This window comes from Ochotona curzoniae, unplaced genomic scaffold (genome assembly GCF_017591425.1).
Source record: "Ochotona curzoniae isolate NIBS_2020 unplaced genomic scaffold, NIBS_Ocur_1.0 contig_3190, whole genome shotgun sequence".
In the NCBI taxonomy this organism is placed as follows: domain Eukaryota; kingdom Metazoa; phylum Chordata; class Mammalia; order Lagomorpha; family Ochotonidae; genus Ochotona; species Ochotona curzoniae.
This window is the reverse complement of record NW_024465751.1, coordinates 1,825,411-1,842,887: the sequence shown is the minus strand read 5'-3', so window position 1 is coordinate 1,842,887 and position 17,477 is coordinate 1,825,411. Positions and strand designations below refer to the sequence as shown.

At 52.8% G+C, this 17,477-nt stretch overlaps 1 protein-coding gene across 1 annotated transcript; it reads left to right on the top strand.

Annotated features, from left to right (window-relative positions):
- Positions 1-220: 220 nt before the first annotated feature.
- Positions 221-16,062, top strand: CCN4 (cellular communication network factor 4). The gene is made up of 7 exons (XM_040979439.1): positions 221-322; positions 806-920; positions 1,488-1,523; positions 5,205-5,465; positions 10,717-10,977; positions 13,912-14,105; positions 15,758-16,062. Exons 1-7 carry the CDS (start codon positions 221-223, stop codon positions 16,055-16,057), a joined length of 1,269 nt encoding a protein of 422 aa, XP_040835373.1. The 3' UTR covers positions 16,058-16,062.
- The last annotated feature ends 1,415 nt before the right edge of the window (positions 16,063-17,477 follow it).

Genomic DNA, 17,477 nt, shown 5'->3' with positions numbered 1-17,477 from the left:
CAGGGTCCCCCGCTGCAGAGGCATGTGCTGTCCGCCCATCCATCCTCTGCCCTGCTCGTCAGTGACCGCACATGCGCACCTCCCCATCACCGGCTGACTCGGTGCCCCGGGGAGCCCCTGGCCAGCCCACCCACCCCTGCTCTCACACCTGTCAGCTCTAGTTAGGTGACTGCAGCATGATTCCCAGGCCTCGCTGCCCCCCAAGGCCTTGCTGGGAGCGATGCACTACGAAGCCCTTATTAGCCGCTCACTGGAAAAGCCCCATCAGCCTGGCCGGGGCATCGACTCGCTGCCGCCCTGCCTGGCAACGCCCTTCCTGAGAGCGGGGCTGTGGGGATGGGGGCCGCTCCATTGCCTATCTGCTTTCTGCCCCGCGCTTCAGTCTGAAGTGTCCAGGGTAAAAACTTCACTACAGCGGCTGCATGCAATCTACTCGACGAATGAGGCCCCACCCCAGGTGGCTGCAGGGATGTGTGAACTGCACAGTGAGAGGGAGTTGGGGTGTATGTGGGCGATGTATGGGTGCAGAAGCCAAGAGGGCTGACATGGGCGTAAGGGCACACTGGCCACTGCGACACCCACACGCCAGTCTGGGGTGAGTCCTGGCTCCGCTCACAGTTCCCGCTTGCTGCTAACACATGTCTGGGGAGGGGGGCAGCACGTGAAGCCTCATGTGGCTGGCTTCCAGCCCTGCACATACGAGAGCTGGATGGAGTTTCTGGCTCCAGGACATTTGGGCAATGAACCAACGGGTGGGAGAGCTCTGCCTTTCTCTGTGTTGCAACTCCCCCCTCCCCTTCCACAGCCCAACATGCAAGACAGTGGTAGCCATGCCCAGAAGACCCCCAAAGGGTCACAGGTCAAACTGAAGGCCCTGGGCTCCAGCCTGGGAAACCTGCAGCCAGACATACCCAGCCAGAGTCAGTATCCTGCATTGTAATAAATTCCATAGGTCAGTGTTGTGGCGTGGTGGGCAAAGCTGCTGCCTGCAATGCCAGAGGGTGCCAGTCCCAGCCCTAGCTGAACCCCAAGGGCTTGGGCCCCTGCACTTATGTGGGCGACCTGGAAGAAGCTCCTGATTCCCCTCTTTGGCCTGGCGTACTGCTGGGCCAACGTGGACCTCTGGGGATGAAGCAGCAGATGGAGCGTCTCTCCCCCTCTTTCTATAACTCTGCTTTTTAAATAAATAAAATAAAGCAGAACTTTTAAAAGTTCTGCAGATCAGTGGGTCTCAAATTTCACTGCTTCAGAACATTCTAGACTCCTATATGGACATCAAGAGCCTGGTGCCACTGCCAGGCATTATTGTGTACACAAGCTCTGTGAGGTTCCGGGTGCAATAGACTTTGGAAGCCAAGACAGCAGTTAGCTTTGGGATGTGCTGGGAGGGCCCTGGTGAGGCTAGGCTGTGGTCTGAGGCCTGGGCAGGGGCACCTGGGCAGTGCCAGGCTGAGGCTAGCACTGGGCTCCTGCCCTGGAAACATCAGCAGCTGCCACCTCCTTCCCGTCTCCCACACCCACGAGTGCAGCTCCAGCAACACATCGTAAAAGAGACTTCGATGTCCAGCTGCCACTTGGAAGTGCCAAGGGAATTTCTCTCTCTCTCTGGCCCTCCCTAGATAACCTTCTTCTTGCTTTGCTTTTTATTTCCTCCTAGCTTCTGCCACTGGAAAGGATGGCCTTGGCCTCTCATAGCCGCCGTGGGTTTACATTCGTCAGTTTCTCCATCTGCAGCATGGGCACACTCATTCCAACTTGAAGAGCTTGTGATGGCAAGAGAACAGAGGGAGGGATTTTGAAGGCAGGGTAAGGGTGTGGGGCAGGCTCCTGCCTGGGGCTGTGAACGGCAGGGACAGCCCCCAGTCCCCAAGGAAATGAGAACCTGGGAGGAACCTCAGGTGTGAGACCCGTCTTGTGACACAGCAGGTTGGGCCACCTTCTGCAATGCGCACATCCCATGTACTGCCTGATCAGGTCCTGGCGGCTAGCTGGTAATACACCTGGGACGGCAGCAGATGGCGCAATCGCTCAGGCAGGAGGCCCGGATGGAGTGCCCGGTTCCAGGCTTCAACCTGGCTCTGCTCCAGCTGCTGCAGTCACTTGGGGGTGAAGCAGCAGAGGGAAGATCTCTCTGTGTCTCTTCCACCTCAGCTGCCTTTCAAGGAAACGAGCAAATGAATAACAAAAAGAAAACCTCAAGGGTGCCCAAGGACATGGCAAGAATTCTGCGCTTGCCAGGGAGGACTTTTCTTGTTTCCATGGTTGTTCCCAAGTTGATCCTGCCCCAGGGTTCTGGAGGTGTGATGTCTCTTTGCTTGCCTGTTGACAGGGTCCCTGGATGACCCAGGGCAGGACATGGCAAGAGATGGGCAGTGGGTATGTCAGTGTCTGACTCAGGGGGGCTCCAGCCGGCTGACTGATTTTATCCAAACCTGGGCACTTCCCAAAGTTCCCACCCTCTGAATACCTAGTGATGCTGATAAAATTTCATCCCGTGAGGCCCTGGGCCAATGCCCAAGCCCAGCCCAGGAAGGAAGCGCTGGCGACGGCTGCCAGCTGACACGGCCACAGAGATGCCCTCTTCGCAGACCACCTGTCATTGACACTTGTGCCCCTCCAGGGCTTGCTCATTGCCTGCTGCTGCAACTGCTGCTCTTGCTGGCCGGGGCCTGGAAGGCTTGTGACCACTAGATGGCGCCAAGAGCAAGGGCTTAGTGGTCCAGGCCTTGAGCCCAGAAGCGGAAGCATTTCTCTTGTAGCTTCCCTTTATCTGCTTTTGGGCTGGGATTTTCCTGTAGCTACTTGGGCCATGGGAGAGTGGAATTCTCACTGGATTACAGCCCGTCCCCACTCAGCCCAAAAATGTGCACACCACGCCCTGTGCTGGACACCGTGGACTGGGCAAGGGGATGCCAACCTCTCTGGTACACAGGTGGTCGCACTTCTGAGGCTTCGCATGCCCAGGCCCTCTCTGCGGTTCCTGCACACGCCATGCCCTCTGTACCCTCCCAGCAGCCTCTGTTGGCAGGTGTCACTGTGCCCATGCTGCAGGGGGGATGCTGGGCTCTAGACTGGCGATGCTCGTCTAGCCACACAGAAAGAACCCATGTGTGACTACCTCAGCCCCCACATTCTTTTCTTGACACCCAAACTCAGGGCTTGAGAGGAGAGGTTCCAGGTCATGACCTCCTTGATGACCTCCTGAAGGTCACATGTGTCAGCATCCTCCCATCCCAGCCACTGCCCCAACACTTAATGCTGCGTGCCCCACGTGTTGCGCCAGGCCCACTTTCCTGGGGTGGGGAGCTACAGGCAGGAAGGGCTTCCTGGAAAAGGAGGCCCCTTTCCTTCCTCTGCCAACAATACCAGATCCATGGCCCCTGGGTGCTCATGGAACTCCAGGGACTGTGACCTCGGCCTAGCAAAGGCTCCCAGGGGAGTCACAGAGGGTGTGTGTGTGTGGCTTTACTAACTTGAGACTTGAACTTTCTGCTATGATTTTGGGAAGATGAAATAAGGATAGGCAGGCTTAAGCCTCCTAGGTGAGGCTGCCCGGTGCTGCTCCCCCCTGTCAGCCACAACTCCCAAAGCCATACTGCCCACAGAGGCCCATTGCACTGGAAAAGGCTGTGGCTTCCATTTTCTCCACTGCCCGCCTCTGCCCTCGCCAAAGACCAACCCTGCCTGTCCCCAGCACAGACAGCGTGCCTCTGGCCCTGTCCCTGCAGAGGGGGCAGACATTGGCTGTCACACCAACAGCGTACACATCCACCGCCCATGTACACAGAGCCGAGGGAAAAGCCCGATGCCCGTGGTAGCTCAGGGGGCAGTGAGAGGGGCAGGAAGGGCATCTTGGCCAAAGGGGGCCATGTGGTGGTGGCCCTAAGGTAGGAACAGGGCTGAAGTCAAGGCTGGAGGTGGCAGAAGCCCCCAGGAGCTGCAGCCCCCAGGAGCTGAGGCTTGGGGAGGCGCTGGACCGGCTTTTCAGACTTCCATGGAGGGACTGGAAGGACATGGTGGAGAGCAGGACAATGCTCCCCCGTGCCTGGCTGACATCAGCAAGTGGTATCAACCTTGAGGTCTCAGCATCCTGCTTAGTGGACCAGAGGGCCGAAGCTGAGTGTGTGAGCAGTAGATTTTGCTCTTTGGAGCTGAGAGCCCAGGCCCCAATGCCTTGACAGTGGGAGCTGGGCGAGTGGGAGCTGGTAGATCACGCGGGAGTGAGCCAACTCTGCCCTCATCTCTACCCACTAGGAGCTCAGCCATCATGGCAGAGAGCCTGGGCCGCAGGCTCTGCACCCAGGAAGGGGAAATGGCAAGGAGCCTGGCTCCAGCTCTCCCCCTGTGTATGTTCCAGGAAACCATCCCAGGGGTGGGGCCAGTAAGGTAACAGATTCCCAGGGAGAAGGGCAGCTGGAAGCTCCTGGACTCAGATGCCAGACACCTCCATTCGTTGGTTCTCAACTCCACCTGTCCAATGCTCCATTCACTGTGTCTGCCAGATTAGAAAACACATGTGGAGGCTAAAGGATGGGGAAGGGGCTACTGGGGAGCTATGGCCAGAAGGGTCCATCATCCTGAGTATAAGCAGGGCCTGTGCAGGCAACAGGAACCCAGCTTGCTTCCCCACAGCTGCAAGGAGCTGGGAGCCATGCACCTGCAGCCGCAGCCCACCAGGCTGCTCAGGCTCACGGGAAAGCAATAGCGATAACAAGTGCGCTGGTGTAAACCAGGGACTAAACAGGCAGGGCTCAGCCTGTGTGATCTGGCACTGAGCAATGAGCACAGGGCCATAGCTGCCCAGCAGCATGGCCCATCAGTAGGCTCTGGCGGTGCCTGCTGCAAACTGGGCCAAGTCCTCTGCCTTAGGGGGTTGAAAGGACAGTAAAGGAGGAAGCAAGCCTTGGGCTCAGGTAAAACCATGCCCCAGCACTTAGCAGAAGCAGGACTCCAGCAATTTGCAAAACTTCTTGGAACATTGCGCTCCCCAGCACAGTTTTTATTATTGTTGCTGTGATTATTATTGAGAGGAAAGGAGATGCTCCACTCCAGGAAGCACAGCTGCAGGAACCAACGTGTTGAAAGTGTCCTAGCCCCCCTGAAACAGACTTGGATTGCAGAGTCCTCCGGGCTCAAGACCTCAGCCCCGGCAGCCCCTTCACCTCTGCTCTTTGCCCCACAGGCCTTCATCCCAGTGTCCGCAGCCATGGCCTTCACCCCAGCACCACAAGAGGAGGACGCATCCTCCCGACCCCAGTTCTGCAAGTGGCCATGTGAATGCCCGCCATCTCCACCCCGCTGCCCACTGGGGGTCAGCCTCATCACGGATGGCTGTGAGTGCTGTAAGATGTGTGCCCATCAGCTTGGGGAGAACTGCACAGAGGCTGCGGTCTGTGACCCCCATCGGGGCCTGTACTGTGACTACAGCGGGGACCACCCGAGGTACGCAATAGGAGTGTGTGCACGTAAGTGAGAGCCTCCATACCTTCTCAGCAGCCCCTGGCACCCCAGCCCTACCCCAAGGCCCCACTCCCTCAGCACACTCACAGCCCTGAGTCTCTGTACGAATACCCATAGCATCCCAGAACATACCAAGACACTGGAGAGCTCCAGATAATTTAGAAGTACTAGACATGAACAGGATGCAATTTAAAAATTCACTAGTTTTGAAACAATGAAAGCCAGATGTCTACAAACATCCCTTCCTACCGGTCTGTTTCTCTGGTTATTATGCTTGTAACTTTCGCCATTCTCATAGTAACAAACTATATGATATACGACTTCTGCTCTATGTTAACCAGCGTGATACATTAAATCTGGATAAAGTAGTCATATTCTTAGACGATAACAAATGGCTTACCTCCATAATACCACCAAACCTATCTTTCAAATATGATTGTTATGATGTCTGCTGATACAACCACCTGTATTTTTATTATGACTATGTAAATATTGTTTATTGCACATGAGGTGGTATGCTTGCTTGGATTTCCTGCCTTGTGATTTTTTTTCCCTGGAGTTTCTAATTGCCTTTGCTTTTTCTTTGCTCTTAGTCTTTGCCACATCCTCATGCTTGGAGGGAGAGCTCTATCGGTTTCATCTTCACATGCCGCACCATGGACATTTTTTAAACATCCCCGGAGACCTTATTTCTAGGACATTCAGATCTCCCATTTTGCTCTAATCTGTAGTTTTCTTTATCTGAAGCATCTGAGTATTATCTAAAATATGTAACCAGCATGATAAAGTGCGGTGACTAGGTGTCATGGTGCCACAGTGTTTCATAAACACAAGAGCCTTTTCTTTATCCAATGCTAGATCAAGATTCCTCCCTAACTTTAGCTCTCCTTGTTCTCTCTCTCTCTCTCTCTCTCTATCTCTCTCTCTCTCTATATATATATATATATCCCTCTAGATAATCTCAGCTAACAACAAAGCTATGTGAGCCTGTGCTCCTCGGGACACTCCCTTGTCTTTAATCATTGCTTTGTGTTTCATCTTTGCCAAGTCCTGAGTCCAGCTTTGCAGTCTGCCCACTCCTTCTTCCCAGTGGGTATCCTTTAATGAGACTCATTACTGGCCCCATAAAATTGTGTGTTCAAAGACAGTTGGTGGTAACATTCTCCTAGGCTCACCTGATACATTCATCTAAAATGTAATTTCAGTGTCCTGGCCCAGACTTGTTCAATCAAGTTCCCTGGGCGTGAGGATGGGAATGTAGACCTTTACTGTGCCCAGATGATTCTTACGCGTGCTGATGCTCAAGACGGACTGTGCAGTCAGCTTCCCACGCCTGTAACCTAGACAGGGAAAACTTGGCCTGATCTTCCTGCACTTAACTCCCCTCCAGTTATGTAACTGTCTTGTCACTTCCTCTCTGTTCTCCAACAGTTCTTCAAGGCCACAAAGACAGACATGCAGCCCACTGGGACTGGCAACCCCAAGACGGCTTAATACCATGTCCTGACAGGTGCTGCATCTTCATGGAGATTCTCTCCTAGACCCAGACATCATGCGAGCCTTTAAACGGCCTCTGCAGTCTTCCTTCTCCACCAGGGGCCTGGAAAAGAAATCCTCCCTTCTCCTCCTTGTCTCGGTCCTCCCTTCAGCCTCTGCATCTTCTCCCTCACCCCTGTCTCTCCCCGTCAATGAACTGAGGGAGACTGTGTTAGCTATGACATTCACCAAGGTATCAGGCGTTAGATATGCTATGTCCCTGGTCATGCTCATAGAAATCTGCAGACACAGAAATACATAAATCTCGGGCCTGTCATGGTAACCTAGTGGCTAAAGTCCTTGCCTTGCATCCTCTGGGATCCCATATGGGTACAGGTTCCTGTCCTGGCGGCCCTGCTTCCCATTCAGCTCCTGCTTGTGGCCTGGGAAAGCAGTCAAGACGGCCCAAAGCCTTGGGACCTGCACCCGCATGGAAGACCCAGAAGAAGCTCCGGCCACTGTAGCCACTTGAGGAGTGAACTAACAGACAAAAGATTTTCCTCTCTGTCTCTTCTCCTCTCTGACTTTCCAAGAAAGAAGAAAAAGAAAAAAAAAAAAGAAAGAAAGAAGGAAGGAAGGAAGGAAGGAAAGAGAAAGAGAGAGAGAAAGAAAGAAAGGAAAGAAAGAAAGAAAGAAAGAAAGAAAGAAAGAAAGAAAGAAAGAAAGAAAGAAAGAAAGAAAGAAAGAAAGAAAGAATCTCAATAAATACTGCAAGACTTCAGAGGTTTTATATGTGCATGGTTCCTGCCAACTTGCAAAAGAGCTATTACAAGAAGCTTTTGTCCTTTCCAGCTCCACTGAGCACTAGACTCGTGCCAGTCCACAGACTGTCACCTGTCACTTCAACAAGCATGCCCCACAAATGCCACATGCTCATGCACACCCTCCCCCCACGTATTCCATCGAACAAGCTTCCAGAAATGCTGCCATGGTATCAGTCCATGAGCTGCTAGAGAAACAAGGCAAGAGGCTAGGTAACTAAGCAAAACTAGAGAGGAAGGCATTGGGGACCCCAGGGAAGGAGAAATCGGGTCCCCCTAACAGACAACCTTCACACAAACGGTCAGCTCAACCAATTGACACTCCCCACAAAAGGCTAAACCCGCTCTTGGAGACTCACAGGTAAGCAGGCCGGGACAAGGCAATGACCAAAAAAGCGCCCCAACCCTACCACATACCCCTCCAGACAGCGGTGACAGTGGACTCCGGCGTCAGAGGTTGCCCTACTGGCCTCAGCCACTGTGGCAGAGCGAAGAAATGAGCTGGAGCTCATGAAGTTTACTCAGTTTGCAGGGGGATCCAAAAATCTACTTCTGCATGTGGTTTGTAGATGTTGGCAATACATCCAGAACTTAAAAAAAAAAAAAAAAAAGGCACTCTGCAGGCCAAATTAAATACGTCTGTGGGCAGAGCGACCTCTGAAAGAGACTGTTGGGTTACTTCAGTTGTATAAACACCAGTTTGTGTTTCGGGCAGCCGGGTCAGGCCTGAGGGCAATGTGGTTTGGTGGAAGGCAGACAAGCTTGCCTTTTAGATACACCCAGTGGCTACGTGACTATGAGCATGTCACAGAGAGACCTTGATAAGATCACCTTCCCGGGAGTGCTGTGGTATAAACACAGCACAATACAGAGGAAAGAGGCTGACTTTGCTCTCAGCTTCCTTGGCAGTGGTCAGCTCTGTCGTGTCCACTGTCGTCCCCAGGGTAGAGGGCAGATCTGGTTCCAGGCCCAGACCCGAGTCTGCAGAGGGAGGGAATAGTAAGTCAAGCATCATTTTAGGGAGGAGGGCAACCCAACTTTGACTCCAAGCAGTGTACCTACCTGGTGCTGTGACTGGAGGCAGGAACTGCTATCCTTCAATTTCCTCAAGCAAACTGGCAGAGAATGCCAGTCCCTTTGGGTTCTTGGGGTGACAGGGGATTGAGACATGGTAGGAGCTCAATAAAGATTGTCCCTGCTTCTCCTAGCCCACATATTCCCCTCCCTCCCTCTAGCCGTGCACTCACCCTTCCATCCCTCTAGCCACCCCTCCCTCCATCCCGTCATCCTTTCATCCCCCTATCTATCCATCCCTTCATCGCTCCCTCCTTCACTCCCTTCCTCTATCCATCTACCCATCTAATTCATCCATCTCTCTCTCCACTCACAATCCACTCACACAGTGGACCTGCATGAGAGACAGTGCAATAAGAGTGCTACAACAAAGCCTGGAACACTGCTGTTCTCTCTCAGAGGTGCCAGACCATCGCGGCATGCTGAAGGGAACACCACCCCACTGGCAGAGCGTGGTGGCTTGAGATCATGGGAGCCCTTTAGTAAAAGGAAAGCTAACTGGGTCGTGCCCAGACTTGCAAATCTGAGATGAGTTAGGAGCTGTGAAGGAAACTGGACTGACTTACTCTCTTGCCAAGGGTCAGTGTCTTGATGGTTGGGAGTCAGAGTGATGAGAAATTGAACTTAGAGCCCGTGGGTAGCATCCTTCTCAACCATACACTCACTGATCCCACCTGCCTACGATGGACAGGCCATGGGAGCCACAGCAACACCAGCCCATGCCCCAAGATTGGAGGAGACTCTAGGACCGTCCAGTCACACTGCTTCACTTCACTGGTTGCAAGTTTGGTTCACTTGGAGAGATTCGAAAACTACTAGAGAGACTCAAATGAAAAAATCACAGGGACCCAGGCTCACTGCTACGTTTTGGCGCATGGTGGGCTTGGAAGTGTCTTCCAGGATCTGTGTATTTATTGGAAGGACTGAGTTGCACAGAGGCAGAGTGAGCATTGCTGGCAGAGATCGAGGCACTTGAGCCATCTTCCACTGTTTTTCCAGATGCACTAATGCCAAGCTGGATTGGAAGTGGAGCAGTCAGGACTCAGAATGATGTCCACATGGGATGCTGGCAACTCAGCCAACAGTTTAACCCACTGCACCATCATACCAGCACTTTGAGCATTTTAACAGCTCCTCAAGGGGTTGCATTGTGTGGCAAGAATGAGGATCACCATGCTAATGATGGTCAGGCACCTACACTGATGTCCCCGTCCAAGTGTCCACACACAGGGCACAGTCCCAGGCTTCAGCCCACACCCTTCTCTCCATGTCCAACACGCACTGCCACTGTCACACTCAAATATGTACTGACATCTGTGCGTGTGCTCCTACAGACACAGTATTCACACATACTCACATTCACATGTACACATCACACAGAGACAGCCAAGGGCCTCACAGCCCTCTGCTGTGTAAATTCTTTGAAAGCACACCTCTTGTCTACTTCGTTCCAGGTGAGGTCTCAGCACCTAGAACACTCAATAAATACTTAATTCAAAGGTTTCTGACTCACTTTGTCTACCCAGAATGCTGAGCCTTGGTGGCATCAGGCTTTGATGCCAGGTGCTAGGAACAGCTCATGAGCAAGCCTCCTGGGGTCCTGCTGGGGGCTGCTCAGTCCTTGCACCCCCATAACCCCCTCAGTGGATGCCAGCTGAAGCTGTGGGTGAATAGTCACATTCTCCATGCCCAGGTCTGACCGAATCCCTGTCCTCCGGGTGCCAACCCTTTGGCATCTCTCTGCCTTGGGCTTTGGGGTGCCCCTCCCCATGTTGGCAGAAATCCCACAGGGATTTGGGGTTGTGGGCTTTGGGGTGCAGTGCAGCAACTGGAGGTCTCAGGGAGTACACCTCCCAGCCTGATCTGCCCCTCCCCTTGTTTGCAGAGGTGGTCGGCGTGGGTTGTATCCTGGATGGAGTGCGCTACAACAACGGCGAGTCTTTCCAGCCTAATTGCAAGTACAACTGCACCTGCATCGATGGCACCGTGGGCTGCACCCCGCAGTGTCTCAGCGTGCCACCCCCGCGTCTCTGGTGCCACCGCCCTCGGCGAGTGAACGTGCCTGGCAGTTGCTGTGAGCAGTGGGTTTGCGAGGACGATGTGAGGAGGCCGCGCAAGGCCACACCCCGTGACACCGCTGCCTTTGGTGGGTGCAGTGCATGGGACTGGGGGAGGGGAGGTTAAGACCACATTGTGAGCAACTGCAAGTCCTGAGTCCAACCCACAGTCCACCTCTTACCAGCTGTGTGATCTAGGGACCATCACATCTCCTCTGGGATCGTATTTCCCAGAAGTAAGGTAAAATGGGAACAATACCATCTGCTCTGCCTCACGCATAAAATGAAGAGGTGCTTGGGAAAGAACAAAGTTATATACACAGTAACCATTTCCTGTGCCGATAAAGAACTTAGGGTGGGAATAGAGGAAAGACATGTCCCCAGAGAGGGAAGAAGTGATGGGGCAGGTGCAAGAGCAGGGATGGGAGAGCACCAGTCCAGTAGAGGCTTCATGATGACTTGAATGCCTCTCCCTCCCCGACTCCACCTGCAGTGGAGAATGGGTGGCAAATGAGGTCTCAGCAAGGTAAACTGGGAGTCCTGAAAAAGGAAGCTATGTTCAGGTAGTGGGTTTGTTTCTCACTACTGCCCACTGGAGCCTAGCCCAATACTAGACACTTAGTGGGTACCCATTCAGTGTTTGCCACATTGGTGGATGGATGGAGAGTCGAGTAAGTGGTCAGATGGATGATGAACGGAATGATGAGTGGATGGGTGATGGATGGATGGAAAGATGGATGAATGGATGAATGAATGGGTGGAACAGATGGATGACCTAACATTGATTTGAACTATTTTGGTGGGTAGAATAATTCCTGTGCTGAAAAAGAAGCAGATACAAGAGTTTTTGCTCACGTAAGATTGAAGACGTTGGTATCTACCCAGTGCATAGGAACAGGTGAAAAATACAGGCCGACACCCAGGACTTGTCACGACGCAGGATAGAATGCAAGGGAAGGAACATGTTTGGGGTCCAAAGGATCTTCATGGAGTGAGACAGGCTGCACGTGATGCCAGGTGCCCTGCCTAGGGGATCATAAAGAGGTGTGGCCAGTGGGGGCAGCCATGGAGGAGGAAGGCAGGGGGAGAGCACAGAGGTCACCTGCTTGGAGCTGGCGGGGTGAGGTGGTGTAGGGATGCTACTCAAAGAGGGGGGCTGGGCTGTTCTGTGGGGGGTTGCACAAGGAGGGAGACCAGGATCAACTGGTGCCATTTCCAGACAAAAAGGCCTAACCTAGCAAAGGAATGGGTGTGGAATAATGGAGAGAGACAAAACCTCTGGGGTTCTAAGAGAATTGTCTTTTGGCTCTGTTTTCGCATAGGACATGGGATTGCTCAGAGGCTTGCAATTTCTCAGCTTTGTCAGCACTTCACACTGGGTACTTTGTGGTGGCAACTGCTGCCTGCCCTTGGGGATGTTCAGCACTGTGCCTGGCCTCTACCCATACCGTGCCAATAGCACCCTTGGCCCTGAAACCCCCAAGTGCCCCACAAATTGCCAACTGAGCCCTCAAGGACAGCATCCAGGTGACATTGTAGGGAGACAGCCTGTTTCCCAGCAAGACCAGGGCAGCTGGGGAGGACACAGGCAGAAGCCATCTGCCCATTGTCAGGGGGCAGGTCCAGTGACCACGTAGTGGCCAAGCACAGGCTGAGCCCTAGCAGCATTGCCCAGGCATCCCAGGAACCAAAGGAAGCTCTTGGGTCCTCTGAGAGAGAGGCTGCCCAACCTCCCCTGGCCTTGGCTCAGCCCAGCCTGGCTCTCCTTGGGTACTGAACTCTACCTTTTCCTGTCTTCTCTGACACTTCTTTCTCTGCCATTCACTCCTCAGTGCTCCCTACACATGCATGCTCTCGGGGAGACTCAACCAGCAATGCTGACCAGCCCTGCTCTCTCTCTTTTTGACAAGCCTGAGATTTCTCTCTCCTGAGCTTTTTAGCTGTCCTCTCTCTTGCCCACTCCCTCCCTGGTACCTTGGTTCCAGCCTCCCTCCTTCCTTCCCTTTCCCCCTCTACTCTCTGCCATCTATCTGTCTGTCTCTTCTGCCTCTGCCTGCTCCTTTCTCCCTGCCCACGCTGCCCGTGTATGGCTGCAGTGGGATTTGGGTGGCTGCCTTGTGCAACTGCATCATCTATCTTACGGCATCTGTCTTACTGCCTTTTCACCTGCCTCTGTCTCCAGCTTGCTACCCTTTTCCATGCTGGCCCCTCCTCCTTCTGGGTCCTGAAATTGCACACATCAGGAGAACCACCTGAGTTGAAAGTGGAGTTGGCCAACAGTCAAGTAACCACTCAAGCCCATAGCTGACTGAGGGCTGAAGGGCAGTGACAGCTGGACATTTCACATGTGTGCAGGCATCTTCTCTGACTCCTCTCTGGAAGGCATCTCCTTTTGGTGGTGTAGTGGGAGGTATGGTTAGGAAAGATGACAGCCAGCTGGTTGAAAGCTCCGCTCCTTATAGATAGGAGCTCCTTATAGATAGGCTGACTGCACCTGACTTGCAGAAGGCTGGATGTCTGCTTAACTCAGAACCCCAACCCTGCTCTGATGGAATGTCAGGTGTCACCTTTGACCTCTCCCCAAGTACACTGGACCTCTGCAGAGGCAGACTCTGCGGTTCTTTAGCCATCTGTGCCCAGCACCCAACAAGATGCTTGGCACACCTAGTCAAAATCTAGAGTCTATCATTGCCTTACTGGCCCTGCAAGGCAGCTGGTGTCATTCCCATGAGGAGCGTGAGATCAGAGTGGGCAGGCTAAGATGACACAGCTTGTGGGTGGCACCGCAGGAGATGACCCTGGGCCCACCAGTCACTTTCTATGTTTTCAAGTGGCCTCCCTAGAGCAGAAGGCCCCAGGGAGCCACCTGGGCTGGCAGGCAGCCTACCAGCTCTCCCGCACGGAGGAACAGCCCAGCTCCTTCCCTAAGTTTAGGGGCTCCCTGTCCCAAACCTTAATGTGGCACCGGAAGGTTTGGAGACAACTGGGGTTGGAGCCTCATGGGGAATGTGGTGTCTTTGCAGTGGTTGCAGGCGATGTGGAACCATGGCACAGTAATTGCATAGCCTACACAAGCCCTTGGAGCCCCTGTTCTACCAGCTGTGGCTTGGGTATCTCAACTCGGATCTCCAATGCCAACGCCCGGTGCTGGCCCGAGCAGGAGAGCCGTCTGTGCAACCTGCGGCCCTGTGACATGGACATCCGCTCTCACATCAAGGTTGGTGCAGACTGGGGGCTGGTCTCTTGCACTTGACAGGCAGACAAACCTGGCCTTGAGCCTACTTCCTGAACTTCTTTGGGGTCAGCAGGGGGAGGGCGTTTCTGTGGTGGAAATAGTTAGCTCGGCTGCTGGGTCTGCTACCACAGTTACCAGGAATAACGCAGCTCACCAGGCTGGTGAAATTCACCCTTTAGAAGCTGAGTGCTAGAACCACGGCATTTCGGATCATTCTGTCACGGCTGAGGGCCTCCCCACATGCCCATTCTCCCTCCCCTCCCATGCCCACACACTGGAGCATGAGACAGTCAGGTCCACTGATAGGAGCTGCGTTCAGCAGGCTTCCAGCTGCTTGGGTCAAGCCACCCACCTGCCATCATTGTGTGTGGCTGCGGGCAGTCTCCAACCCTGAGCCTCAGGCCCTCATTATTTGAATTATTGGGCTTGATTGTTCAAATCCCTTCCAGCTTTGAGAGTCTATGCTCATTAAAACAAAGCTGGGTCACAGCAGCCCAAGCTCCAGCCCTCAGCTCTAAACCTGGATCTTAGCTGCCTAACTCAAGGCCTTTTCACTTATGCCTTTACATTGGGCCACCCAGTGTCACATCAAAAACAAAGCAAAACAAAGCCAGGCACTGGCTCTGTTTGGGGAGCTTTCTTGGACTGTCCAGTAGAGACAGCCCGTCTTCCCATGATTCTCTGCAGACCTCCAGCTTTGTTCTCTGATTCCTGGACAGCTTCTCCAGTCATCTCTTGCTGAGTTAACTGGATCTATCTGTCCTCTTCCTTCTGCTGGTCCTCCTTCGTGCATTTTCTCCCACTGTACTGGGTTTGTTTTGGTTGCTCAGTATATAATGGTCTTCAGTAGACGTCACTTAATTAAAATCATGGGTGGAAAAGAAAACACCACCAGCAGAAAAAAAAAAAATGGAAGCAAAGATGTCCAGTTGAACGAGATGGCTCTCCCACAAAGCTGCTGCAGATCTCTTACTGCAGGCTAATGTTTCTACCCCATTTTGTTCCCATATTTATGTGTCTTAGGTGGACCTTCCAATTGCATAAATGACATGCCCTATGTAACTTGCACCTCTGCTGTACGCCAAGCTCTGACCCAGTGTGCAGTCCACCCCAAGATCCGTTCATGCAATGAGTTTGCTAAATGCTTAAAATGCATAAGGCATGGAACATACATAGGGACACAGAAAGAGCCTCCAGTCTCAAAGGGCTCATACACCTTTAGATGCATTCCATCCAGGTGAATGATAAAAGGATGTGTGAGAAGCTGTGAGGGGCAGTGAGGGAGCGAAGTTAGGACGAAGGTGACTGCTATTGTGCAGTTCTCAGACTGGCTCTACTCCCTGTGTTGATGAGGTTGTGATAAGCGATTGGGTCCTGGCAAGGCAGAGACACAGAAGAGAAGGGAAGTTGCAGGCCTGGAGACGTAGCTCAAGCAAAGCCATCCTCCTCTGGGATCCTCTGCGTGTCCCTGCATGGTGTAACTGTCACACACAGTCCCTCCTTGCTTGAAGATGCTTGTGCAGCTGGAAGGAAAGTGAAGCATGCGAGGAGGGAGAGTTGAGCTTTAGGAGATAAGACATGGTTGCTCATCCTTTGAGCACATCAACTCAAAGTGTGCCTTTCCTTTCCTGCAGGCAGGGAAAAAGTGTCTGGCAGTGTACCAACCTGAGGAACCCATGAACTTCACCCTCGCAGGCTGTGTCAGCACCCGTTCCTACCAACCCAAATACTGTGGGGTCTGCACGGATGGCAGGTGCTGCATACCCTACAAGTCCAAGACCATCGATGTCTCCTTCCAGTGTCCCAGTGGGCCTGGCTTCTCCCGCCAGGTGCAGTGGATTAATGCTTGTTTCTGCAACCTGACCTGCAGGAATCCCAATGACATCTTTGCCGACTTGGAATCCTATCCTGACTTCACAGAAATTGCCAATTAGGCAGGCTCAGAGTCTGGCCTAGGTCTTTCAAAGTAGCCAGCCCTCTGTGGCCAGTCACTGGTCAATGATTGAGTCTTCCTTTGCCAACTTCTTACTCCCCATTACCCTGACAATGACCCAGGGGCTCCTTTCCTTTCTTCAACCATCCCATGACCCCTGAAAGTGCTGATCCAGCCCAGACTGTGGAATTCCCCCACAGCAGCCTTCTGCATCTACCCCAAAGAAAATGGCTGAGTCTAGCCTCTCAGGACAAAGCCCATATCTAACCCAGCCTTCCCAGATCCCTGGAAGTCCAGCTGGGTCTTGTCTGAGTCTCCAGGAATGGAGTCAAGCCAACTTCCAATCTATTATTTCCTTCTTTAGAGGACCAACCACAGAACCCCTGCGACCCATTCCGAAGGATGGGCATTTTCACAGCAACAGAATAATCTGTTACTTGGGTCTTGCCAAGTGGCACTTGAATGGGCAGTGCTGCCCATCACATGCCAAGGGTAGCTCTGACGCCAAAGACTTCTGCCCTCCGCCATCACCAAGCATTTACTATATGAGATAAGTAGCTATTTGAGTTGGATTTTTAATGGGAAGTTGCATCCGTTAACCTGGGTACTGTTGCAAGTTAGGTTTCTCCTCACTCCAGCATTATGAAGAGTCCTCACTGTGTGTATCCCAGCGAGAAATGCTATTTGACAAATTTCATTCATGTGGGTGGAAAAACCCCCAATTGATACTCCGGATGTAGGGCAAGGTCAGCCAAGTTCAGAAGCTGTCATTGACCCTAACATCAAATGTGCTGCTGACTGATGGGGCTTCAAGCAGGGGGCAGGGCCCTTCTTGTATCCCAACACTCTCCCTGCCTGGGGAGATGCTTGCAGGAGTTGGTGGACTTCCTGGAGGGTGGGGCCTGGAACATTCCTTTACTCTTAGGAGTCTTGGAGGGTTCCACCAAAGTCTAGACCACACCCAGCTGAAGTGAGGGAGACAGGCACAGCTGTGCCTTAGGTCACTCAAGAAGTGAGTCCAGCCTGCCTCAGCCTGGGGTGGCCTCCAGCCGAAGGCTGCAGAACCACAAAGCACCAGGACACATTTGTTTCTACTTCAGGGACCCATTTCATGCCTTTGGCTGTGCTGTTCAAAGTTTTGTGGTCTGAAGACAGAGGTAACGTCTTCAGAAGCTTGATGTGAGCTGAGCAGAAGTCAGAACCCAAAGGGGGTTGATGGTCAAAGCCAGGGGAGGCCATTCTTAATGGAAATGAAGCTATTATTGACGTTATTAGTAAACTATAGTCTTTACAATTGCAATTCTTTTCTGTAGCACCTTCTGCGTGCTGACACGGTTCTGGGTGCTTTACCTTTCACGGCTCAGTGATTGCAGTAGCCACATCAGCAAATGCTGTTATTACTTCTGTTCTTACAAATACGA